Genomic DNA, 24,354 nt, shown 5'->3' on the forward strand with positions numbered 1-24,354 from the left:
CCGGGTAGCCCTGTGGGCGCAGGAGTTCAGATCGTCCCAAGGCACCGCGGTGGGGCATGGTCTAGCGGGCCTGGGGCTACCGCGCGGGGGCGGTCTGGGGACGACGATGCGGTCTCTTCGCCTTCGGCCGAGCTCGCTGGCCGACCCCTCGCTGCGCCCCGCCTCTCCGTGCGCGTATCCGGGGTTTCGCGGAGGCGAGCGGAAATGAGGCAAGTGGCTCCTGGCGACGGCTCACGCGCGCCGGAAGTGACGGCACGCGGGAGAGCGTGTCCTCGGAAGTAGCCACTGCGCAGGCTTGCCGCAGACGGGGCGGCTGGGCGGGTCGCGCAGCCACTTCCGCTTCCGGTCCGTCGCCTCCTTTGGTTGCTTCCCGTCCGCTCGGCGGCTCCCCTCCCCCGCCCGGTTCTCCGCGCCCCTCCCGGGCGCCGGGGCGGCGGGGCCGTCGGCGTGCGGCCCTCCGTGCGTCCGCGCGTGCGCCCAAGCGCGGCTCCGCGTCCGCGCTCGCGGCTCGGCGCGCGCCCCGCGACACCGAGGCCGAGCGGGGGCAGGGGGCTGCCCGCCATGACCCCCTGGAGCGCGGCGTGAGGGGGCCGAGGTGAGCGCGGGCCGGGGCGCGGCGGGCGGGCGCGCTCGGGCGTCTCCGTGGCCTTCGTGTGTCTGCTCCCGGCCGGCCTGGGCCGCCCGCGGCTCTTCGTCTCTCCCGCGTCTGCCTGTGTCTGTGTGTCAGCGCCGCTGCCTCCCGCGGGCCTCGCTTGTGCTCATGTCCGTGTCTGTTTCGGCGTTTTTGCAAAGCATTTGTCTCCGTGTGTCTGTTCCGGTCTCGTTCTGCTTTTCTGTCACGTTTCGGCGTCTGAGGGTCAGGATTAATGTTGGTGTCTCCGTTCGCCAGGTGTCTCTAATCTCTGTGCATCTCTCCCCGCCGTCTTCCCATCTCATTTTTGTCCTGGTACCCGTGTCCTCCAAGCCCGAGTCCCTCTCTGCGGGTCTGTCGCTTGGTCTAGGGTCTGCCCCTTCCCCCAGGTTCTTGAGTTAGTTTTGGTGGAGAACTCGGCTCTGGAATCAGAGGTCCACTTTTTGCGAACCTGTAAGATTTGTCAGGTGATTTATCACCAAACCTTAGTTTCCTAGTCTTTAAAATTAGTGTGTTTATGTTTCCTGCGTAATAGGGCAGCTTTGCCTAATAACGGAGGTGATGCTTTTAAGTGCCTAACCCTGGCGCGTAGTAAGTGTGTAGTTAACTGCTGGCAGCTCTGGTTTCCATTATTATTTGTAGATTTTTTTGTTCCACACAGATGACGTTTGATATCGTTTGATATCTGACTACCCTTTGGAGAATTTTGCCGTATGATTTATCTTTTATTCGATCTAGTAATTCTCTTTGGGCTAAGCAATTTTGAAAAACGTAGTTTTGTTTTAAGCAGTACCTGTGAAGTTTTAGTTTTGCTGTGAAGGTTGAATATATCTTCTAATGCCCGTTAATATAAATAACACGGTATTAAGATAACACATTTTCTGATGGCCACCCTTTTGGAAATAGTTCTGTTTTTTCTCTGACAATAATAGTAGCCAACGTTATTGAACTACTACCCACGGGGCGCAGTGCCAAGAACTTTATGTATCCATTGTATTTAATCAACAGTTCTGCCGGGTGGAATCTTTTCCTTCATTTCAGAGTTGAGCAGACTGAATCTCAGGGAGGCCAGAATTTGGACCCAGATTTCGTGTTCTTCTCCATTTTTCTTGTCTCTTATTTCCCTGTCCCAGGTTACTGCCTCTTTGCGTTTCAGGGTCTCCGTCTTTTCTCGTTGCCCGCCTGCCTCATTCTCTTCCCATGTTTATCTGTTTCTCGTGTCTTTGTCTGCCCAGCTTTCTCTGTGCCTCTTTTTCTTCTCTCTCTTTCCCTTTCCTTTCAGTCTCCTACTGTTAGCTGTCAGATCAGCTCTTCGTCTTAGTGTGTCTGGCTGAGTCCGTCTTGGCACCCTGGCCATCCCTTTTCAGCTGTTCACATCTGTCTCCCAAGTGCCTGCTTTCCTGTGTTCAAGGCAGGGGCCAGCTGCCTCCCCTGGGACTCAGGTTGTAGGAGATCCCCGTAGGTCTCTGCCTGTGGCTAGCATGCTGGAAAGGTTGTGGACGGTGTGGTCAGAACCTGCTCTGCAACCGGGCTGCTCCGGAGGTGAGGCCTGTGCCTTGGGTTCCTCCCCTGTGAGGTGTTTGTGAATCACGGCGCCATGGGGATGAACAGAGTTACCGTGTGTAAGGCACTCAAGAGCACACCTGGCACCGGGCAAGGGCTGTGTGAGTGCTTGCTGTGACGGGCCTCACTGGCCTGATCCCCTTCTCCTCTTTTCTGTTTCTTTCCCATCACTCTCCTCTCGGCACAGGTTAACTTAAAAGTGTATGTTCTGGAGCCCAGGGTGGCCTGGGGTGGAGTCTGTGCCGCCATGCCTAGTGTGTGACCTTGGCTGGGTTGTTTCACCTACGTGAGCCTCTGCTTCCTCAGCTGTTAGAACCCCGCCCGCAGTGTTAAATGAGATAATGGATGTCTCGTGCTCCAGGAGTGCCTGGCACGAAGTTGGGGCCTAGCCAGCGGGCTTGTTCCTTATCTCTCCTCCGCGAGCCTCCGCGTTGGGACACCTCGTCCCCCTGGCGTACCCCCTCTTGTCTATCTCTGCTCCCTTTGTCGGCCTCCTCCCTGTGTGTCCTTGTTTCTGCAGTGGATTCTGCCCCCCTCACTCCTGCTCCAGAGGTCTTTCCTGCCCTCCCTCCTTCCCTTCCTTCCTGCACGGTTTATTGAATGGCTCTTCCGGGTCAGCTCCTCTGATGGGAAAAGCCACGTCCAGACAAACGTGGTCTCTGCCCCCATGGGGCTCTCAGGGCGGCCTCAGCCACAGAGTCAGACAAACGAGTAGAAAATCACCAGGGCGAGTGAGCCTACCGACGAGGCCCCCTGGGGAACGGTGGCCGTGGTGTCGGGGTGGGGTGTCCCAGCGGAGCCCGCGGGTGGGTGCGAGGACCTCGTGAGGGGACTGTCTCATGACACCACCCACGTGGATAGCGCGTTTCCTGTGCAGCAGCCTCCCTCCAGTTTTCTGGGCTCCGAACGAAGCCCCATCTCACAGAGGAGAACACTGCGGTGCGGGAAGTGGTGGCTGGGGCGCGCCTCCTTCGGGCCTGTGGCCTGCCGCTGCACGCCCTGCCTCGCTGAGCCGGGCCCTGGCGGGAAGGATCTGGGCATGACTGAGGAACTGAAAGGTGGATGGGGTGACTAAGGCCGAGGTTAACCAGGGCCAGAGCCTCGCAGGCCACAGTGGGGACCTGGTCCTCCACCCCGCAGGCAGCGGGGAGCCGGGTGGCCGCAGATCCCGCTTGTGTTCCCAAAGGTCCTCTCCTTTCCCCAGATGCGGTGACCTGCCAGTCCCTGCCGCGGCCTCCCTCCGCCCCGTCTCTGCACGCCCCGGGGGGCCTGCCCCCCTCCCCACCGCCAGCCACCATGTCGACCTCCTCACTGCGGCGCCAGATGAAGAACATCGTCCACAACTACTCGGAGGCCGAGATCAAGGTTCGGGAGGCCACGAGCAACGACCCCTGGGGCCCGTCCAGCTCCCTCATGTCTGAGATTGCTGACCTCACCTACAACGTCGTCGCCTTCTCGGAGATCATGAGCATGATCTGGAAGCGGCTCAACGACCACGGCAAGAACTGGCGGCACGTCTACAAGGTCAGTGCAGGGTGCAGAGCTGGGTGGGGGCATGCCCACCAAGGGGCGTCCAGAGTTGGGCCGCCTTCCTGGTTTCCAAGAGGAGCTGGAGTTCTGTGTCTTTACGTAATTTATGTAAATTTCTCTCTTGTTCAGTGAAGGCAACAAAGAATTTTGGGCCTTGTGGTTTTTGAATAAGTGGCACATTCTCAAGACTGATCCACTTAGAAGGCCTAAGTGGGTGCCCAGTGTCCACCCCTCCCTCAGAGGCGGCCGTGTCCCCAGCTTCTGTCCTCTCTGGTGATCTGTGCGTGGAGGTCCAGGCAGGTGGGCAGCTCCGGGCAGTTTTGGGGGCCACGGACTGGTTCTGTATCTTCGTTGCAGCGGTGGTCCTGTGGCTGTGTGCAGTTACCAGAGCGCTAAGCAACATGTAAGGAAGAGTGAATTTTACCGTGTGGAAGTCATACCGTACTTTTAAAAAGGAAAACAGGCATACGTGTTAGGGATCGTTTCTCATCAGGACAACAAAGACTTGTCACTCTTTCTTTTTTTTTAAACAATTTCCTGTCTACTGTCTGGGTTGATCATAATTGACGTAGCCAGCTACCTGGTGCTGGAATTTTAAGTTGTTTGCAGTGTTCTGCTTTTACAAACAAGACAGCCATGAATGTCCGTGTATGTTTGCCATTTTCCAGAACTGGAATTTCTGGGCATGTGCCTGTGCCATTTTGATAAATGTGGCTAAAGTGCCCCCAGTGATACACGCACACGCCCCGATCCAGTGAACAGACAGAAGGACAGACCACAGGCTTTGGGTAAAGGGAACTCAGTTGCAGGCAGCGCTCAGTGGGTGGGTTTTTCGTTTGACTGCTGTTCTGGGGACCTGGGGCCTGGCGTCTCAAGGTGGGTCAGGAAGTGGTAAAGGGCCTGGGCTGGGGCAGGTGGCGAGGCCCCACCCCCAGCACTGCAGTCCCGGGACCTCCCTCTGTGGGAGAGTCCGACTCCTGGGGCCCAGGGGTGTTGGTGAGTCCTTCTGTCGCTGTTCCTTCGGTAAAATGGCAGTTGAGGGCCTGCTCTGTATGTGGGGGTGGGCAAGGTGGGTGAGGCCCCTGGTCTCATGGACGCGGACTGGGGCATGTCTGTCCTCTGGAGGCTGGGGTGGGTCCCTGGTGGGTTCCAGGACGAGGAGCCTGAGGCCTGGAGAGGTGGTGCCGCTTATGTTCCAGCCGGGATCTGAGGCCCGTTTGCTCTGGCTCCTTTCCACGCCCCTCCCTACAAGCCACGCTTGGGTCTTGGTCTTGGATTCGATTGAGTCATTTCTTGTGAAGGGAAAGGGCAGGGGGAGCTGGGGAGCCTTTGTGTGAGGTTGGGGGGAGGGGCAGAAGCTGGGTGGGGAGGGGGCCAGTCCAGGTGTGCGAGGGGAGGTGAGTCCTGAGAGGCCACAGGTGGCAGGTTCTTTGTGACCGGTGCCTGTGGGCGGAGAGCAGCAGAGGTACTTCTTCCAGGTGGGGGAACTGAGATGCAGAGGTTCAGGGCCGCCCTCGCTGTGGTGGGGCTGAGAGGGCCATCCCTGAGCCCACCCTCTTGACTCCGGGCTGTGTCACCTGACTTCGCTGAGGAGTGCAGGGTCTCAGTCTTTATTTCTGAAAGCAGGGGTCAGTAAACTACAGCCCACGCATCACACCTGGCCCTGCGCCTATGTTTGTAAGTAAAGCTTTATCACACGTGGCCTGGTGCAGGGCTGAGCTCTCAGGACCGGGAGTGCACGGCCTGAAATGCTGACGGGTTTATCACCCGGCCCTTTACAGAGAAAGCTTGCTGACCCCTGTTTAAGCGGATGCTCGCATTCTGATGGCCCGGGACATCCTGGACCAGGCTGTTTTGGAAACCCGTGATGTTTTCCATCGAGGCGCATGTTCTGAGTGCACAGCCCAGCTGGCTCTTAGGTGTGTGCACCCCTTTGTAGCCACTGCCCAGGTGGAGATAGAGTATGTGGCCCCAGGAGGCACCATGCCCGGCCTTCCGTCTGCTGAGATTGTTCCAGGCGTGGATTCCTGTGGCCTGTGAGCCTTGGTGCCTGCTGTCTTTTGTCTTTGTTCGCCGTCACGTCTGGGGGGTTGACGTGTGGAGCAGCCACTCGTTCACGTACGTGGCTGTGTGTGTGGGGCTCCTGTCATATGAACACGCCACGGCTCATACGTGTGTATTTCCCCCCTGTGGGGTGTTTGGGTTATTTCCATGTTCGCAGTCTTTAAACTGCAGTTCCAAAGTCCCCAGAGCTCTGAGAACGAAAGTTTTCAAAAGGCATTTGGCACCAAGGCCCCATCTGGACTGTGGTGAGGTGGTTTACCTGGCATTTGAGGGTCCCACAGAGTGCGACCGTTGGTGTCACCCTCCTCTGGGGGACTTGCGTTACACGTGGTGTGTGCAGTCTTTATGGCGCGAACTCGTGAAAATTCTGAATTCCAAAGCACCGCTGGCCCAGGGGTTCTGGAGCCTGCCTTCCACACGCGGATGTGCTTTTTACTTCTTTCCGTTCTCCTCTAAGGTGTAAACGTCTCTCGGTCAGTTAAAGACTAATCTCTAGTTACAGAGGTGAATAGTGTCAACACACCTTCAGGACCCATGCCAGATACAGGTCAGGCTCCCTGGGAAGGCTGAGGAGATGTGACCCTGGCGGATTCCGCTGTTCCGCTGCGGTTCAGACAGCTTCCCCGGGGTGGCCTGCCCCTCCCTCTCTGTTTTGTTCTGCTCTAGACCTAGGAGCCCTGGGTGGGTCTGGGAACTCTGGGAGGCCCCTGCTGTCACCTGAAAAATCTAAGGTGTTCCCTTTTCCTGCGGACAGTGGCCATGGCCTCCCACAGAGCCTGAAAGGGGCCAGGACCCCTCGCCTCACTCCCCAGACTGCCTGGATTCCAGGCTCTTCAGACCAACAAAGGCCTTGCCTGGGGTGAGGAGTGGGGGGGTATTTCCTGTTAAACCTTGCTGAAAAGGGATTTGTTCCCATGTCATAAAATGCAGAAGATCCCAAAGGGTGTTCCCCCTTCCCTGCCCGTGTGGTCCTCCCTCGGGGCGCCCAGGCCTGGACGGGCCCTGCCGGCACGGCGTCTCCCTCCTCCGCCATTGTCTTCAGATTGTGCCCGGGCGGTGTGAAACTTTATGCGTGGGGTGACACTTTCCAGACTCACAGGGTGCTAGAGAAGGCGGGCGGATGTGTCGTGCACTGGGCACCCTGAGCGGGACCTAACAAGCTGCCTTCCGGCTGTGCGACCTTAGATCTTCGTTTTAATGAACAGAGCAGGGTCTGCACCGATCGCTTGGCGATCCCCATGTGGGCTGCGGAGATGCACCGGCCGTCTCCCCTTTCCCGGTGTTTATTGAGATGCGCGTAGGTCACGGAACACGCGATTCACCCTTTTAAAGTGCACAGTTTGGTGGCGTTAAGCACATTCACGGTGTTGTGCAGCCATCACCCCACCTAGTTCCAGAATATTTTCGTCCCCCTAGACAGAAGGGGGGATCTCCCTATCCCACTGAGAGTCACCCCCAAGTCCCCGGGCACACTTTGTGGATTTGCCCGCCCGGACATCTCCTGTGAATGGACTCTCGCACACTCTGCTCTTTGGGGCCCGGCTTCGGCCACCCCGCGTGGTGTTTTCAAGGTCCATCCCGGTGGCAGCTCGTGCTGCAGAGGGCGTGGGTGAGCTGGGCCTCGGGTGACAGTGCGTTCCCCCTGCAGGCCATGACGCTGATGGAGTACCTCATCAAGACGGGCTCGGAGCGCGTGTCGCAGCAGTGCAAGGAGAACATGTACGCCGTGCAGACGCTGAAGGACTTCCAGTACGTGGACCGTGACGGCAAGGACCAGGGTGTGAACGTGCGCGAGAAGGCCAAGCAGCTGGTGGCCCTGCTGCGCGACGAGGACCGGCTGCGGGAGGAGCGTGCCCACGCGCTCAAGACCAAGGAGAAGCTGGCGCAGACCGCCACGGGTGAGCCAGGGTGTCCGGGCCCATCCCCTGCCTGCGCCCTTCACCTGCGTGCCCCCTCTGGTCTGTCTGGGGGCGGCCTGTGCCCGAGAGGGAGTGCGCGGTCCGGAGGAGGTTGCTGCCACCGCGGGAGCTGTGCTCAGGCAGAGGGCAGGGGGCTGAGGCCCTAGGTGGCTGCACAGGACGGAGGAGGGCCAGAGCGGTGGTGAGGGGGACTCGGCTGGAGTTGGAGGAAGTGTAGGTGCTGGGTGGCGACCAGCGATTAGGAGGACAAGAGGTGACGTAGAGGAGATAGAAAGGGCGTCCTCCGTGATGGGAGGTCCAGCTGTGTCGGGAAGCTTTCAGTTTTATATACGGGTGTGCAGGATCCTGAGTGCTCCTGGGAAGGGCCTTTTATGCTGGGACTGGGTGGGTGTCGAAGGTAGAAACATTCCCCAAGTGGTGTCGTGAGCGCAGGTGGAAGCCGTCTGTGCGTTTGAAGCGGGAAGGGTAGAGATGGGAGTAATGCCGAGAGGTGGGCCTGGCAGCTCTACCTGGCAGCTCTCGGACGGGGGTGGGGGTGGGGGGGCTGGGGAGGCGCGACTGTGTAGGAGGCCCAAGCAGTTTCCAGGTGATGGAGGTGGTGTCTTGGTAGGTGGTCAGGATGGAGAAGCAACGTGTGATGGCGAGCGCTCCCTGGCCGGCAGGAGCGAGCCTGGCCCGTTGAGGGAAGGCTGGGCGCTCCCTCCTGTCTGGGCCCGTGTCTTCTCTCCATCCTTTCCTCATTCGCCCCTTGTCCCAGGATGGGGCCGGGGGCCAGGTGTGCAGGCCGCTCCTCCCCCGGCATCCAGCCGCTGGCCCCAGCCCTGGAAACGGAGGCTCCAGGCTCCCCACTGGGGGCTGTTGGGAGCTTTCCCACCTGGGGACCAGGGAGGAAGGCTCTCCGTCCCCCTGGGGCCTGAGATGGGGCCCCGAGACAGGCCACAAGGCATCTCAGACCCAGTGCAGGAACTTAGCTCATGGGCTCAGAGGTTCCCCAGGGCCCTCCCTCTTTATCAGCAGACTTTTGTCTTGGGCCATCAGGGCTGTCCTTCTTTGACCCTGTCCTTCCTGCAGGTGGGGCCGCCGCACCCCTCCGTGGGTTTGCATGCACACCACACCCCCTCCCTGACCATGGAGCCTGGGGTCTGGGTCCCACTGGGGATCTTGGGGGAGGGAGGCCAGGCCCGAGGGGAGGTGGGGGGTTTCAGACTCTGCCAGCCTGGTTGCCTGGGCCGTGGGGTCCCCTCTTCCATCTGGGCCTCAGCGTGTGTGTCCCCTCAGCCTCCTCCGCAGCCGTGGGCTCGGGGCCCCCACCCGAGGCAGAGCAGGCCTGGCCGCAGAGCAGCGGGGAGGAGGAGCTGCAGCTCCAGCTGGCCCTGGCCATGAGTAAGGAGGAGGCCGACCAGGTACGGCCGGGCCACAGGGCGCGGGGCTGACCGCCGTTCTGCCGTCCGTCTCCACGCCTCGCCCTCAGCCTCTGCCTGCCCCTCCTCTCCCGGTCTCCCTCCTCTGCTCGCCCTCTGCCCCGTCTTTCCCCGCTCCCTTTCCTCTCTGGGTGCTTGGCCTTCCTGGCCCTGCCCAGCCTGGCTCCCACCCACACCCCAGGCTTGTCTCTTTGCTGTTCTTCACCAGTTCGGGGACTACGTCTGTGTGTGTGTCTCTTGCTCTGCCCGAGCCTGGCTCTCTGTCTCCATCCTTGTGTGTGCTCGTCTCTCTCTCCCCGCCTCTGGGCCCCATCTGTCTCCCCCAGCCCCTCACACTCTCTCTCCCCCAGCCCCCGTCCTGCGGCCCCGAGGATGACGTCCAGCTCCAGCTAGCCCTTAGTTTGAGCCGTGAGGAGCACGATAAGGTCAGAGCAGCCTCCCCACCCCGAGGCTCCCCTGAGACCCTCCCCAGGTCCCCGCCTCCTCTCACCTTGAAGGGCCCCACCCCCAAACATCCGTGCTGCAGCGTTTTCGGTGGGACCTTGTGTCTAATGGGTCCCCGGAAGGACACCCGGCACGTGAAGCAGATGCCTTGTGGCTGCTCTGGGTGGTGAGCGTGCCCTTGTCTCTCTCCATCACAGCCCCAGGGCTCCACCGCCTTCACCCCCTGCAGAAAACACCCGGCGTCAGGCGCCCCGTGCTTCCCTAGCCCGTTAGAGCAGCCCGGCCCGGCCCGTCCTGTCCTGGCCCCTGCACAGCACCCTCCCGTCATCGTCCCCCCCCCCACCCCGGCCTGAGACCCCGTGTCCCACCCCATCCCACACATCGTCCGCATCCCATTTTAATTTTCAGTCGCCATTGTCTGGGTGGGAGGGTTCGGGGCTGTCCATTTGGGGGTGGGGTAGGGGGAAGTGCAGTGTCAGCCCCGTCGCTCAGAGTCTGACCCCTCCCCTGCCTGCTGCTTCTGGCCGGAACAGGAGGAGCGGATCCGCCGTGGGGATGACTTGCGGCTGCAGATGGCCATCGAGGAGAGCAAGAGGGAGACCGTGGGCCAGGAGGAGGTGAGTGTGGGCGCTGGGCCGGGCCTGGGTGGGCGGGCGGACTGGCGGGATAGCGTGTCCAGGCCGGCCTTGGCCAGAGGCCCCATCAGTGTCCGACACAGCCCAGGAGGATCTCGGCCCTGCCCTGCCTGCTCCCCTGCCCCGGGAAGGGGTGTGCAGGGTCTGCAGGGGCACCTCCCACCCGGAGCGAGCTGGGCTACCCCTGGGACGCGCATGGGGAGCTGCGGGTGCGGGGCCGAGGGCGGCGGCTGTGGCCCTTGTTCTCACTCCGTCGGGGACTGGTCAGTGGCCTGGGCTGGGTGGGAAGCGGGTGTGTGGTGTTGCAGAGCCAGCCGACTGCTGTTTGGAGAGTGGACGGGAGGGGCTGGGGGGAGGAGGGCCGGGGCGGGTGGGGAGGTGGACAGGGTGGATGGAGCGTGTCAGAGGAACAAGCAGCTGGGTGTCTGCCCCCGCTCCTGTCCTCTCTGGGCGCTAGGAGGTCCCCTGGCGGTAGGTCTGCCTTACCTTGACACCCGGCTCCCACTGCCCTTCCTGCTGTGTGGCTGTCCTGTCTCCCCCTGCGTTCTCTCTCTCGGTCGGGGTCTGCCCCACTCCCCATTTTCTCTTTGTCCTCTTTCTTCCCTGCAGTCGTCCCTCATGGATCTTGCTGACGTCTTCACGGCTCCGGCTGCTCCGCAGGCCGCGGATCCCTGGGGGGGCCCAGCGCCCATGGCTGCTGCCCTCCCCACGGCGGCCCCCACCTCGGACCCTTGGGGGGGACCCCCTGTGCCTCCCGCTGCTGATCCCTGGGGTGGTCCGGCTCCTACACCGGCCTCCGGGGACCCCTGGAGGCCTGCTGCCCCCGCGGGGCCCCCGGTTGACCCTTGGGGTGGGACCGCGGCCCCTGTGGCTGGAGAAGGACCTACCCCCGACCCGTGGGGGAGCTCAGATGGTGAGTGCCCACTGCCTCCCTGGCCCTGCGTGTGGCGTGCAGTCCTGGGGTGCCTGGGGGGTGGGTGCCCAGCGGCTGTGGGGGCTGTAGGAGGCGGGGGGGGGGCCTGGGTGAGGCACGCACGAGACCCCTCACCCCACCCTGGCCAGGGGCCTCTCGGGGGCTTTCTGGAGGCCTCAAGGCTGAGGGGGGCTTTGCCAGAAGGGGGCGCCTGGCAGTGTGAGCCGCAGGGCTGGAGGGTGGGGACGTGGTGGGAGGGGCCAGCTGGGGAGGGCCTGAAGCCTCGGGGCTGCCTGGCCTTGGGGGGCGGGGTGGGCTGCCGGCCCCTCACCTGCCTTCTTCCTCACGCAGGCGGGGCCCCAGTCGGCGGACCCCCAGGCTCCGATCCCTGGGCCCCGGCCCCGGCCTTCTCAGACCCCTGGGGGGGGTCCCGTACCAAGCCCAGCGCCAATGGCACCGCAGGTACTGGGGGGTGGCCCGGGGGGGCCGGGCCTCGAGTGTGGGAGGAGTCGCATCACCTGGGACCCTGGGGAAGCTGAGGGCACACCCTGACCCCACAGCGGTCGGGGGGTTTGACACGGAGCCCGACGAGTTCTCTGACTTCGAGCAACTGCGCACAGCCCTGCCAGCCTCTGGGAGCAGCACGGGTGAGTGTCCCCCCCAAGCCCAGGAGGCCTGTCCTCCAGGCTGGGCGGCTGCTTGAGGGTTGAGACACAGCAGGATGGCTGCAGTCCCCAGGTGGGCCCGGCCCCCAGGGCTCCCCCAGGGCTCTTGTAACAGCGTGACTGAGGTGGAGCTGGTCGGAGCTGGTCGTTCACCCATCGTAAAGAGGAACTTCTTACTTTGTTTTCAAATAACTTCAGACTTAGAGAAGAGGTGCAAAAATCATACAGAGAATTCCCTTTATCCAGTTTCCCCAAATGCTGCTGTCACCCTGGAATGTTTCTTGGAGTGCAGTGCAGACTCTGGGGGCCTCCGGGCGGTGTGGCGCCTGGACTGGCCTGATGGCTGCTCCTCCCTCTGGGGACTGCACGCCTTTCCTCACCTGCCCACCGGCGTCCTGGGGCAGGGGTGTTTGTGCGCCCCTCTTCCTGGAGCTCCGAGCGCCTGTCTTCCGGCCAGAGTCCGGGCTGGCCCTTGTGTCTGCAGGTTGTCCCTGGGCTTGTCCTTGAGGTGAGACCCCGAGTCTGTGTGGTGTTGGGGGCTCTCTTCATAGTGCCCACCTCCCCGCCCTGGGTAACACTCCTTCTGGGCCCTTGGTTTTTCTGCATCTTCGAGTGCAGCAGGCTTTGTGGAGGGAGCAGGCCTGGCACTAGTGCCTCCCCCACCCCAGGCTGACCGTAGGTTGCCATCCAGTCTGCAGGTCTCACTCTTCCAGGCTTCTCTTCAGCTACATGTGTGCATGTCTTTCAGTATCAGACGGGGTTCTTAAATCTTAAGAAACAAAAAATCAGGCCTCACGCTAATGGCACATCACCCAGTCTCCTGGGACGGTGGGCACCTGCCACTGTCCCCCCGCGCGTCCCCTCGGGGCAGTCGTGACCTGTCGTGTGAGCTTCCCGAAAGCGGTGCTGTTCTGCTGTCACCCGCTGGGGTCAGTCCCTGACCTGGAGGCTGTCAGAGGGTGGTCCTCCTGGCCTTGCCTCTTGGCCTCACACCCGCATGGTTTGGCTCTGGGGCCGCCTCCTCAGGGTCCCCACAGCAGCCTCTCCCCTGAACCCCCTCTGCGGCCCCTTTCAGGGGAGCTGGAGCTGCTCGCCGGAGAGGTGCCCGCTCGTAGTCCCGGTGCCTTCGACATGAGTGGGGTTGGGGGCTCTCTGGCCGAAGCTGTGGGGAGTCCCCCGCCTGCAGCCACCCCGACACCCACGCCGCCCACGCGGAAGACCCCTGAGTCGTTCCTGGGGCCCAATGCTGCCCTGGTAGACCTGGACTCACTGGTGAGCCGGCCAGGCCCCACGCCGCCAGGAGCCAAGGCCTCCAACCCCTTCCTGCCGAGTGGTGAGTGTGGCCCGGGAGCAGGGGTGCTGGCCCGCCCGGCAGACCCCTGACTCGACTCCGCTCCCTGTCGTCTCCCCCTGCAGGAGGCCCGGCCACCGGCCCCTCCATCACCAACCCCTTCCAGCCCGCGCCCCCCGCGACACTCACCCTGAACCAGCTCCGGCTCAGCCCCGTGCCCCCGGTCGCTGGAGCGCCGCCGACGTACATCTCTCCCCTTGGCGGGGGCCCTGGCCTGCCCCCCATGATGCCCCAGGGACCCCCAGCCCCCAACACTAATCCCTTCCTCCTATAATCCAGGGCGGGAGGGGGCTTCCCCCATTCCTGCTCCCTGGGCGACCAGTGTTGTGAGTGCATGTGAAGTGGGGGACCCCTGCCCCCACCCCAGCGTCCTTCCCCCTCCTGGGGCCCACTCACACTACACCATCTCCCCCCATCCCCCCCCCCATCCCCGACCCTGCCTCCCCGGAGAGAAACTGGACCTGGGGATGGGGAGGGGTGCGGCCGAGGGGGACCCCTGCCCACGGCATTAGAAGGGGGAGGGACAGCGGGGGGGGTGTCCCCCCACCCATCTTCCTCCCAACTCCTGACTGGCCCCTCAATCAGTGTTTGAGCCTCTTCGTCCCCTCATGCACCCCTCGGTGAATCCTTGGTGATGATTTTGGCAACTTCGGGAATAAATGGCAATTCTTATGGGCATGGTGCCCCCAAGTTCCCATTCATGGTTTCTGTGACTCCTTCACCTAGGGCACCCAGGGCTCTGAACCCATTGTCCTCCTGGGGGCAGTTGGGAGCTGGCGCCTCGTGGAAGCCTTGATTTCCCTGACCCTCTGGGTGCCGTTGGGTTCTGTGCTGAGGGAAGGAGGGGCACTGAGTCCTGGTGGAGCTGTGGCCCACTCAGGGCCAGACAGTTACCCTTACGAGGGTCAGGAGTCCCTCTGGAGAGCTGACGGGGCCCGGGGCTGTGCCAGCGGACAGCACGTTGAGGTTGGGGTCCAGGGCTCGTGAGTTGTCGGTGAGGACAGGGGAGTCCTTACCGAGGCGGCACGCGCTTGACACACCTCAGACACACTCCAGCCATCCTCCCGTGTCCAGCGTGGCACCGCTGGAGCCCCGCATCGGCTGCTGCTGGCTGAGCTCGGAGACCACAGGTGCCTCCTGCCCGTTTGTTCCCCAGGGGGTCTGCAGGCCAGCCGGCAAGGTGAAGCCACTGTCACCCCTAGGAACAGCGAGCGTCGCCTGGCCCAGGCCCCGTAGTCCCGGCTGGGTGATGGGGGCTCCACGTGGGCTCCCTCCACGCTCGTGGGGTCAGGTCCCCGCCCCGGTTTGTTCCCGAAGTGATTCCTTTTGACAGCTGGCTCAGGGGCACGGGGGTACTCCATCCCACAGGTCGGGCACCGCGGGATCAGCTGGCCTTTGTTCTTTCCCAGGAGGTGCCGTGGCATGGGGCGAGCGAGGGCACAGGTACATGCAGACCACCGGGGGCCAGAGGGTGTGCTCCCCACTTCCCACGGTGTGGGGGGGTGACTGGGGAACCTCAGCCACAGCTGTGCCGTGGTGGCCCCGATGGGTCCTAGAACAGGAGCGAGTGTACAGGTCAGAGGCGGGGGTTAGAATCAGTGGCCCTGGACTGGTCAGGTCAGGCTCCCTCCTGCGCACCTGCGGTGATTGGAGCTTTGTGGGGTCCGGATAGATGGAAGAGGGGACCACCACCCTTCCCCAAGGAGGACGGGGCCCAGGGAACTCCGTCCAGTCGGTTGGTTCAGGACTCAAGGTGCTGTGTCTCTTGGGCTTACGGGGTGTGGGGGGCGGGCTCCTGGCCACCTGGACTGTGGGAGTGGGGCGGTGGCCCGGGGGGGGCGGGGGGGCAGTTGCCAAGGGCAGGGGTACCATCCTTGGGGGCCATCCTGATCCCTGCTCCTGACTCTCGGGCTCCTGAGCCTTCCCGTTCCAGCCCCTGGGGTCCCCGAGGACCCTCCCCCTCCAGACACGAGCCAGACCCTCTGTTTCACTGGGCGTGATGCCGCAGAGCCTGCCCGCCACCTAATCTTAAAAAATGCAGAGCAAGGCAATGACGAGAATGTGGGGCTTCAGTTTACGCTAGTGGAAGGATTAAAGGTTAGAGACTGCAATCTCTCTGGTGGTTTCCTTATTTGTCAAAAGGAGGAGAAACCACCACAACCCGGGCAGCCACGTGCCCATGAGGCAGCATCACCTCCCGGGCGTCCTCCTTTTCATTCCTTACAGCGTGAAGTACACAGGAGCTCCAGAACCTTGGGTCTCCTCATGTATCACGCTTTCCAGAGTGTTCCGGCCACCATCTCTCAGTGGGAGCTGCCGCCTGAGGGCGCCCGCCTCGTAGGCCCGAGCGTTTGGTCTGTAGTGACCCGTCCCTTCCTGGTGGTTCACGCCCGCCGCCCGGGCCGTTGTGCGTGCGCCTCCAACCGGGCGTCTGTGTCCAGGGGGTTGAAGGGACAAGCCCCCCACCCAGGGCTGTTCTGGTTTAGGGTCAGGGAGCGGCTTGTGGGCCTGTGGCCAGCAGGTGGCGCCAGAGACCGAGGGCGGCGGGCGCGGAGCCGACGCAGGGCAGCTGGGCGCCAGCGCTGGACACACTTCCTCTCCCAGGCACCCTGGTCCCGTGGCCGTCTGCACGTACGCCCTCGGCACGTCCCCACATTCATCTGCACCCTCCCTCCTACCTGCCCCTGCAGATGCCCCCTTCTCAGGCAGGTGCACGTCCGTACTGACCGCCCTGTGCTGCACAAGCTCACAGGGTTTCAGTCTCACCCCGTCTTAATTTTTCTCACACGGAAACTCCAGTTCAGGCCCAGACTCGGCCTCAGCCACACTGCCTTTGCCCCACGTTTCCTTTAAAGCAGAAATACTTTTCAGAACGGTCTGTTTTCTGCAGAACGCCCGTCCGTTTCCTGCCACACTGGAACCAACACCCTCATTCCTGCTTTGAGTCGGTGTAACCAGACCTTTACTGTGCGGGAGTGAAACCCACACACGTCAGCTGATGCCCCAATTCAGGGGTCTGCGCCTGTGGTCGGAGGGTGGGAAGGGACGCTCGCTGTGTAAAGTTTTACTGGCATGCAGCCACACCCGTCGTGTAGGGCAGCTTCTACATACAAAGGCAGCGTTAAATAGGTGTCATAGAGACCCTCCGGCCTAAAGTATTTACTACCTGACTGAGAAAAAGCTTGCTCCCAGCAACTCCTTGTACTTTGCGGGAATTCTAGTGCCCACCAACCATACCAGCTGAAAGCCCACAGGGCCCCCAACCCCCGGGACAACCATAGGTTTCCCAAGAGCTTTTCAGCAAGTTCTTTTTGCTGTCTTTCGTTTCCTATTGAGTGTGTCTTCCTGCTCTTATTCTACTTCTAGGGCGAATTCTTTGTTTCATCCACATCAGTTTACTTCTGTTCGAACACTTATAATTTCCAAGAGTACTATTTAACGTTTGCTCCTTAAAATACGATTTTAATGGACGTTTTCAAGCACAAAAAACTGTAGATAACAGGGTCATCACTTGCCCCCCCCTCCCCCACAGCTGGGGAACTCGTGTCTACCCTCAACCATCGTTTACATCCAGGAGATCTAGTTTCATCTACACACCCCCTCGCAGCCCCTTCCCCTGGAGAATTTTAAAATGATAATTGTACCCTGGCTGGGAACAGTTTGGTGTTAGTGCATATATGGGGGGGAGGGGACCGTGTAGCAGTTAACCGGACACATTCAAAGGGGTATAAAACAATGGGGGAGAGGTTCACGATAGGACTATGGCAGAATTGCTTCCGTGTTGCCTTTCGGAATGTTCCAACTGATGACTTCAAATCGCCTCACTTCAATCACGCAGGCAAACCTGATTAAGCCTCATTAACTTCAATCATCATAAAGGCAAATGACGATTTGAGAATGTGAATTAAACAGAAGACAAACACTAAAAATGGCACCATGATGGATGTAGTTTAATCTCCACTCATATCCCCTTTCCCTGGATGGCACACCTGCAGTGACAGACTCACCAGTCTCTAAAGAACTGCGCCCCCCACCCCCACCCCGCCCATAGCAGCAAACTACTGACTGGTAGAAAATATTTGTGAATCTTATACTGAAAAGGATTTAATATCCAAAATATATAAAATACTCTGAGAAACTAACAACAAAACCAACCCCAGGGTTGGGACTTCCCTGGTGGTGCAGTGGTTAAGAATCCACCTGCCAATGTAGGGGACACGGGTTTGAGCCCTGGTCTGGGAAGATCCCACACTGGAGCAGCTAAGCCCATGTGCCACAACTACTGAGGCCCAGGTGCCTAGAGCCCGTGCTCCACAACAAGAGAAGCCACCGCAATGACAAGCCTGCGCACTGCAACAAAGAGTAGCCCCCCACTCGCCGCAACTAGAGAAAGCCCATGCACAGTAGCAAAGACCCAATGCAGCCAAAAATAAAATATAAATTTAAAAAACCAACCCCATACAAAAACGTGCAAGGACTTGAATAGACATTTTTCCAAAGATAAACTGCCAGTAAATACTTGAAAAGATGCTCAACATCATTAGCCATTGGGGAAATGCAAATCAAAACACAGTGAGACAATGTTCATTGCACCACTATTTACAATAGCCAGGACATGGAAGCAACCCAAGTGTCCATCGACAGATGAATGGATAAAGATGTGGCACACATATACAATGGAACATTACCCAGCCATAAAAAGAAACAAAATTGAGTTATTTGTAGTGAGGTGGATGGACCTAGAGTCTGTCATAGAGTGAAGTAAGTCAGAGAAAAACAAAATACCATATGCTAACACGTATATATGGAATCTAAAAAAAAAAAAAAAAAAGGTTCTGAAGAACCTAGGGGCAGGATGGGAATAAAGACGCAGACCTAGAGAATGGACTTGAGAACGTGGGGAGGGGGAAGGGTAAGCTGGGACGAAGTGAGAGAGTAGCACGGACATATCTACACTACCAAATGTAAAATAGATAGCTAGTGGGAAGCAGCCGCATAGCACAGGGAGCTCAGCTCGGTGCTTTGTGACCACCTACAGGGGTGGGATAGGGAGGGTGGGAGGGAGACATAAGAGGGAGGGGATATGGGGATATATGTATACGTATAGCTCATTCACTTTGTTATACAGCAGAAACTAACACAACAATGTAAAGCAATTATACTCCAGTAAAGATGTTAAAAAAAAAAAAAGTGAGATACCACCTCACACCTGCTAGGATGGATATAGTCAAGAAATGGAAAATAATAAGTATTGCAGAAGATGTGGAGAAACTGGAATGCTTGTTCATTGCTGGTGGAAATATAAAATATTGCAGCAGCTGTGGAAAAGTTGGGCGATTTCTCAAAAGGTTAAACATAGAGATACCATATGACACAGCAATTTCTCCTAGGTATATATCCAACAAAACTGAAAGCAGGGATTTGACAGATACTTGTACACCCATGTTCATACCAGCACTATTCACAATAGCCAAAAGATGAAAACAACGCAAGTGTCCATCAGCGACTGAATGGATAAATGAAATCTTTTATGTACATAGAATGGACTAGATTTCAGCCATAAAAGCGAAAGTTTGATATCTGCTACAAGGTGGGACAACTTTGAAAACATTTCAGTTAGAGAGACAAGGCAGATGCAGAAGGACAAATACTATATAACTTCACTTATATGAAGTACCTGGAACAGGCAATCCATAGAGACAGTGAGTAGAATAGAGGGCCCTTTGGGCTGAGAGAAGGGCGAGTGATTCTTTTAATGATACCAAGTCTTGGGTATAGGAAGTGGTGATGGCTGTACGCATTGTGAATGTGTTTAATGTCACTGCATTATACACTTAAGGATGGTTAAAATCATAAGTATGAAGTTATGCATGTTTTATAACAAAGTTTATAACAATGGGTAACTGGTAAATGATGACTAAATGTAGTAATTGTGGATGTTATAGAAGCTGACACACACATTTAACATTTCAACCGTGATTTCAACAACTCCCAAGCAGACCCTAGGAGTTCTAGGATCCCTAAGGATTAACAGGAAGGGGGTAAAAGTGGGGAAACATAAAGCCAAAATATGAATGTCCTGCATTAACCACAGACGAGAATCTATAAAAGTAGTGGTATAAAAAACGAAAATGGAATTTAGTATGTAAAAGTCGACAAAGGTGACCACCAGCATTAGGATGGTGTGGGTGGCTCTGGTCTCCGGGGGACATTTGTGGTAGCCGGTGGGGGTGTGAATATACTGCACTCTCCTGTGGTGTCTGTGCAGGAGAAGCACCATGTAGCCACTGGACCAGATCATAAGGCCAATAAACATGGCGTCAGAGGTGGACCACAGGATGACAATGTCTGCAAAGGGACTGGAGGATGAACAGAACCACTACCCTTGGTTGTCGGTTTCATTTCCCATGTACTGTGGACCAGTGACTGTCACAGAAACAAAGATATCCATTAAGACCCTAAGCATCCAGCAGGTGCAACAGGAAGGACCAATGACCTTGGGGGCTCTACTTCTGAGCATCATCCACTCCCCTCCCCTCCCCTGGGGATGAGGGTGAAGGACTGACTGATAGGTGCTCAGGATACAGGTGGAGCACAGGGTGGTGCTGCGAGCCACTCTCTTTATATAATATACAAATTTACACCCAAGACTGGACAGGGAGTTCCTTGAAACAAAAGCTGCCACTTTGTGGGGAATCCCAGAGGTGAGAAGAACCAGGAAATTAGCCACAGCCATGCGGGTGGGCCTCTGCTTGTGGCCAAGCAAGATTGGAGGGACGCTGTGGAAGAAAATGATGACATTGGCCAGAGACCCAACCGCTATCTGTATAAGATACATGGTTTTTCAGAGCTGCCTGGTTTGCAGTTCTTAGGACATCTTTCTGAAAAGACATGGAGAGGGCTTCAAAGTGGCCTGAAGCAGAAAGGAGGCTGTGCTGGCGCTGACATTAGCAGCCTTCTTACATAACCAACATTGGGAAGGGATTCTCACTCTTTTCTTCTCCTGAGAAAGAAAGACACCATCATACTCCAAAGAAATGGCTTTACCTGGAGAACATACACCTGACATCAGTTATAACTTTCACCATTATTATTTTGTATTTATTACTCTTCACCTGTATCAATATGTCCTGTTCTCCCCCTTCACGTAAGGTCCATGAACTTAGGAACCATGTCTGTCTTGTTCAACAGCACTGTTGACACATAATAGGTGTTAAATAAAATGTACTGAGTACGTGAATAATTGACAGGAGACAAAGAACGTACTCTACCCCTCTTAGAATTCATGATCATCCTGAATATTTCAAGAATGTATCGGGATTCAAGATGGAAGAGGAGTAGGTGGACATGGAGTTCATCTCTCTCTACACTTGCAGCAGGAATACATCTATAGATGCAACAGTTCTCCCAGAACACCGGCTGAAAACTAGCAGAAGACCCTGGACTCCAGAAAGGACTATGAAGATCCCTTCATAACTGGAAGGGAAGCATTTGAGGCTGTCAGGAGAGGGTGAAGCAGCCGATCTATGGCAGACCAGACAGAGTGAGAACTACACAGACGGTCCATACCACGGCCCTACATGCCCCCAGACTGGGACGTGTGTTCACAGGCTGCCCCTCCAAGAGAGAGGACGTGTGTGCACCAGTCTGCATGGGGAAGCAGTAGGGACAGAGCCCAGCACCACCTCCTGGTTCTCCCTCCAGGAAAGCCAGGAAAACAAGAACTAGCAAGAGCTTGACAAATGCCTGGCTTCGAATTGGAGACCGTTCACCTGCCTATTGCTTCATTCCTGGAAATTTCACTGCAACTAAGTGAGAAAAAAAACATACCTGAAAGAAAGAAAACAAAGAACAGAAATACCCCAGAATTCCTAAAGAACAGGTCTTGGTGCTCTGGCCGGGTGTCAGGCCTGAGCCTCTGAGGTGGGAGACCGAATTCCAGACACTGGTCCACCAGAGACCTCCCGGCCCCATGTAATATCAAACGGGGAAAGCTCTCCCAGAGATCTCCATCTCAACGCTAAGACCCAGCTCCCCTCAACGACCAGCAAGCTACAGTGCTGGACACTCCATGCCAAACAACTAGCAAGACAGGAACACAACCTCACCCATTAGTAGACAGCCTGCCTAAAATCATTATAAGGTCACAGTACCCCCAAACACACCACCAGACCCGGTCCTGCCCACCAGAAAGACAAGATCCAGCTTCATCCGCCAGAACACAGGCACTAGTCCCCTCCACCAGGAAGCCTACACAACCCACTGAACCAAGCTTACCCACTGGGGGCAGACACCAAAAACAATGGGAACTACGAACCTGCAGCCTGTGAAATGGAGACCCCAAACACAGTAAGTTAAGCAAAATGAGAAGACAGAGAAACACACAGCAGATGAAGGAGCAAGGTAAAAACCCACCAGACCAAACAAATGAAGAGGAAATAGGCAGTCTACCTGAAAAAGAATTCAGAGTAATGATAGTCAAGATGATCCAAAATCTTGGAACTAGAATGGAGAAAATACAAGAAACGTTTAACAAGGACTTAGAAGAACTAAAGAGCAAACAAACAATGATGAACAATACAATAAATGAAATTAAAAATTCTCCAGAAGGAATCAATAGCAGAATAACTGAGGCAGAAGAATGGATAAGTGACCTGGAAGATAAAATAGTGGAAATAACTACCACAGAGCAGAAAAAAGAAAAAAAGAATGAAAAGAATTGAGGACAATCTCAGAGACCTCTGGGACAACATTAAATGCACCAATATTTGAATTATAGAGGTCCCAGAAGAAGAAGAGAAAAAAAAAAAAAGGGACTGAGAAAATATTTGAAGAGATTAAAGTTGAAAACTTCCCTAATATGGGTAAGGGAGTAGTCAATCAACTCCAGGAAGCACAGAGAGTACCATACAGGATAAATCCAAGGAGAAACATGCCAAGACACATATTAATCAACCTACCAAAAATTAAATACAAAGAAAAAATATTAAAAGCAGCAAGGGAAAAGCAACAAACGATGTACAAGGGAATCCCCATAAGGTTAAGAGCTGATCTCTCAGCAGAAACTCTGCAGGTCAGAAGGGAGTGGCCGGACATATTTAAAGTGATGAAAGGGAAAAACCTACAACCAAGATTACTCTAGCCAGCAAGGATCTCATTCAGATTCAACGGAGAAATTAAAAACCTTACAGACAAGCAAAAGCTAAGAGAATTCATCACCACCAAACCAGCTCTACAACAAATGCTAAAGGAAGTTCTCTAGGCAGAAAACACAAGAGAAGGAAAAGACGTACAATAACAAACCCAAAACAATTAAGAAAATGGTAATAGGAACATAAATATCGATAACCACCTTAAATGTAAATGGATTAAATGCTCCAACCAAAAGACAGACTGGCTGAATGGATACAAAAACAAGACCCATACATATGCTGTCTACAAGAGACCCACTTCAGACCTAGGGACACATGCAGACTAAAAGTGAGGGGATGGAAAAAGATATTCCATGCAAATGGAAATCAAAAGAAAGCTGGAGTAGCAATTCTCATATCAGACAAAATATTCTTTAAAACAAAGACTGTTACAAGAGACAATGAAGGACACTACATAATGACCAAGGGATCAATCCAAGAAGAAGAAGATACAACAACTGTAAATATTTATGCACCCAATATAGGAGCACCTCAGTACATAAGGCAAATGCTAACAGCCATAAAAGGGGAAATTGACAGTAACACATTCATAGTAGGGGACTTTAACACCCCACTTTCACCCATGGACAGATCATCCAAAATGAAAATAAATAAGGAAACACAAGCTTTAAACGATACATTAAACAAGATGGACTTAATTGATATTTATAGGACATTCCATCCAAAAACAACAGAATACACTTTCTTCTCAAGTGCTCATGGAACATTCTCCAGGGTAAATCATAACTTGGGTCACAAATCACGCCTTGGTCAATTTAAGAAAACTGAAATCGTATCAAGTATCTTTTCTGACCACAATGCTATGAGACTAGATATCAATTCCAGGAAAAATTCTGTAAAAAATACAAACACATGGAGGCTAAACAATACACTACTAAATAACCAAGAAATCACTGAAGAAATCAAAGAGGAAATAAAAAAATACCTAGAGACAAATAACAATGAAAACACGACAACCCAAAACCTATGGGATGCAGCAAGAGCAGTTCTAAGAGGGAAGTTTATAGCAATACAATCCTACCTCAAGAAACAAGAAACATCTCAAATAAACAACCTAACCTTACACCTAAAGCAATTAGAGAAAGAAGAACAAAAAACCCCCAAAGTTAACAGAAGGAAAGAAATCATAAAGATCAGATCAGAAATAAATGAAAAAGAAATGAAGGAAACAATAGCAAAGATCAATAAAACTAAAAGCTGGTTCTTTGAGAAGATAAACAAAATTGATAAATCATGAGCCAGGCTCATCAAGAAAAAAAGGGAGAAGACTCAAATCAATAGAATTAGAAATGAAAAAGGAGAAGCAACAGCTGACACTGCAGAAATACAAAAGATCATGAGAGATTACTACAAGCAACTCTATGCCAATAAAATGGACAACCTGAAAGAAATGGACAAATTCTTAGAAAAGCACAACCTTCCGAGACTGAACCAAGAAGAAATAGAAAACATAAACAGACCAATCACAAGCACTGAAATTGAATCTGTGATCAAAAGTCTTCCAACAAACAAAAGCCCAGGACAAGATGGCTTCACAAGCGAATTCTATCAAACATTTAGAGAAGAGCTAACACCTATCCTTCTCAAATTCTTCCAAAATATAGCAGAGGGAGGAACACTCTCAGACTCATTCTACGAGGCCACCATCACCCTGATACCAAAAGCAGAAAAAGATGTCACAAAGAAAGAAAACTACAGGCCAATATCACTGATGAACACAGATGCAAAAATCCTCAACAAAATACTAGCAAACAGAATCCAACAGCACAGTAAAAGGATCATACACCATGATCAAGTGGGGTTTATCACAAGAATGCAAAGATTCTTCAATATACGCAAATCAATGTGATAAACCATGTTAACAAATTGAAGGAGAAAAACCATATGATCATCTCAATAGATGCAGAAAAAGCTTTCGACAAAATTCAACACCCATTTATGATAAAAACCCTCCAGAAAGTAGACACAGATGGAACTTACCTCAACATAATAAAGGACATATATGA

General features: G+C 55.5%; 2 protein-coding genes across 5 annotated transcripts; one reads left to right on the forward strand and one right to left on the reverse strand.

Annotated features, from left to right (window-relative positions):
• The first annotated feature begins 329 nt into the window (after positions 1 to 329).
• EPN1 (epsin 1) lies at positions 330 to 13,831 on the forward strand. 4 transcript variants are annotated; one of them, XM_029206682.1, is made up of 11 exons: positions 330 to 595; positions 3,399 to 3,718; positions 7,437 to 7,686; positions 8,986 to 9,110; positions 9,479 to 9,553; positions 10,106 to 10,189; positions 10,817 to 11,120; positions 11,472 to 11,582; positions 11,681 to 11,767; positions 12,861 to 13,118; positions 13,202 to 13,831. In XM_029206682.1, exons 2-11 carry the CDS (start codon positions 3,491 to 3,493, stop codon positions 13,408 to 13,410), a joined length of 1,731 nt encoding a protein of 576 aa, XP_029062515.1. In that variant the 5' UTR covers positions 330 to 595; positions 3,399 to 3,490; the 3' UTR covers positions 13,411 to 13,831. The 4 variants fall into 4 exon arrangements, 2 of the variants coding, with proteins under 2 accessions (XP_029062515.1, XP_029062521.1); XR_003791245.1 differs by having other exon boundaries at positions 467 to 595; positions 9,479 to 9,738; positions 13,202 to 13,420; XR_003791243.1 differs by lacking the exon at positions 13,202 to 13,831 and having other exon boundaries at positions 467 to 595; positions 9,479 to 9,738; positions 11,681 to 12,714; positions 12,861 to 13,000.
• Positions 13,832 to 14,177: 346 nt separating this feature from the next.
• Positions 14,178 to 20,029, reverse strand: LOC114903539. The gene is given in 5 exon segments (XM_029236411.1): positions 14,178 to 14,297; positions 14,493 to 14,688; positions 15,361 to 15,872; positions 19,138 to 19,980; positions 19,982 to 20,029. Coding segments are annotated over 5 exon segments (1,719 nt in total).
• Between the last annotated feature and the right edge of the window lie 4,325 nt (positions 20,030 to 24,354).

The sequence above is a fragment of the Monodon monoceros genome, unplaced genomic scaffold (genome assembly GCF_005190385.1).
Source record: "Monodon monoceros isolate NGI ecotype Baffin Bay Population unplaced genomic scaffold, NGI_Narwhal_1 Super_Scaffold_10, whole genome shotgun sequence".
Classification (NCBI taxonomy): domain Eukaryota; kingdom Metazoa; phylum Chordata; class Mammalia; order Artiodactyla; family Monodontidae; genus Monodon; species Monodon monoceros.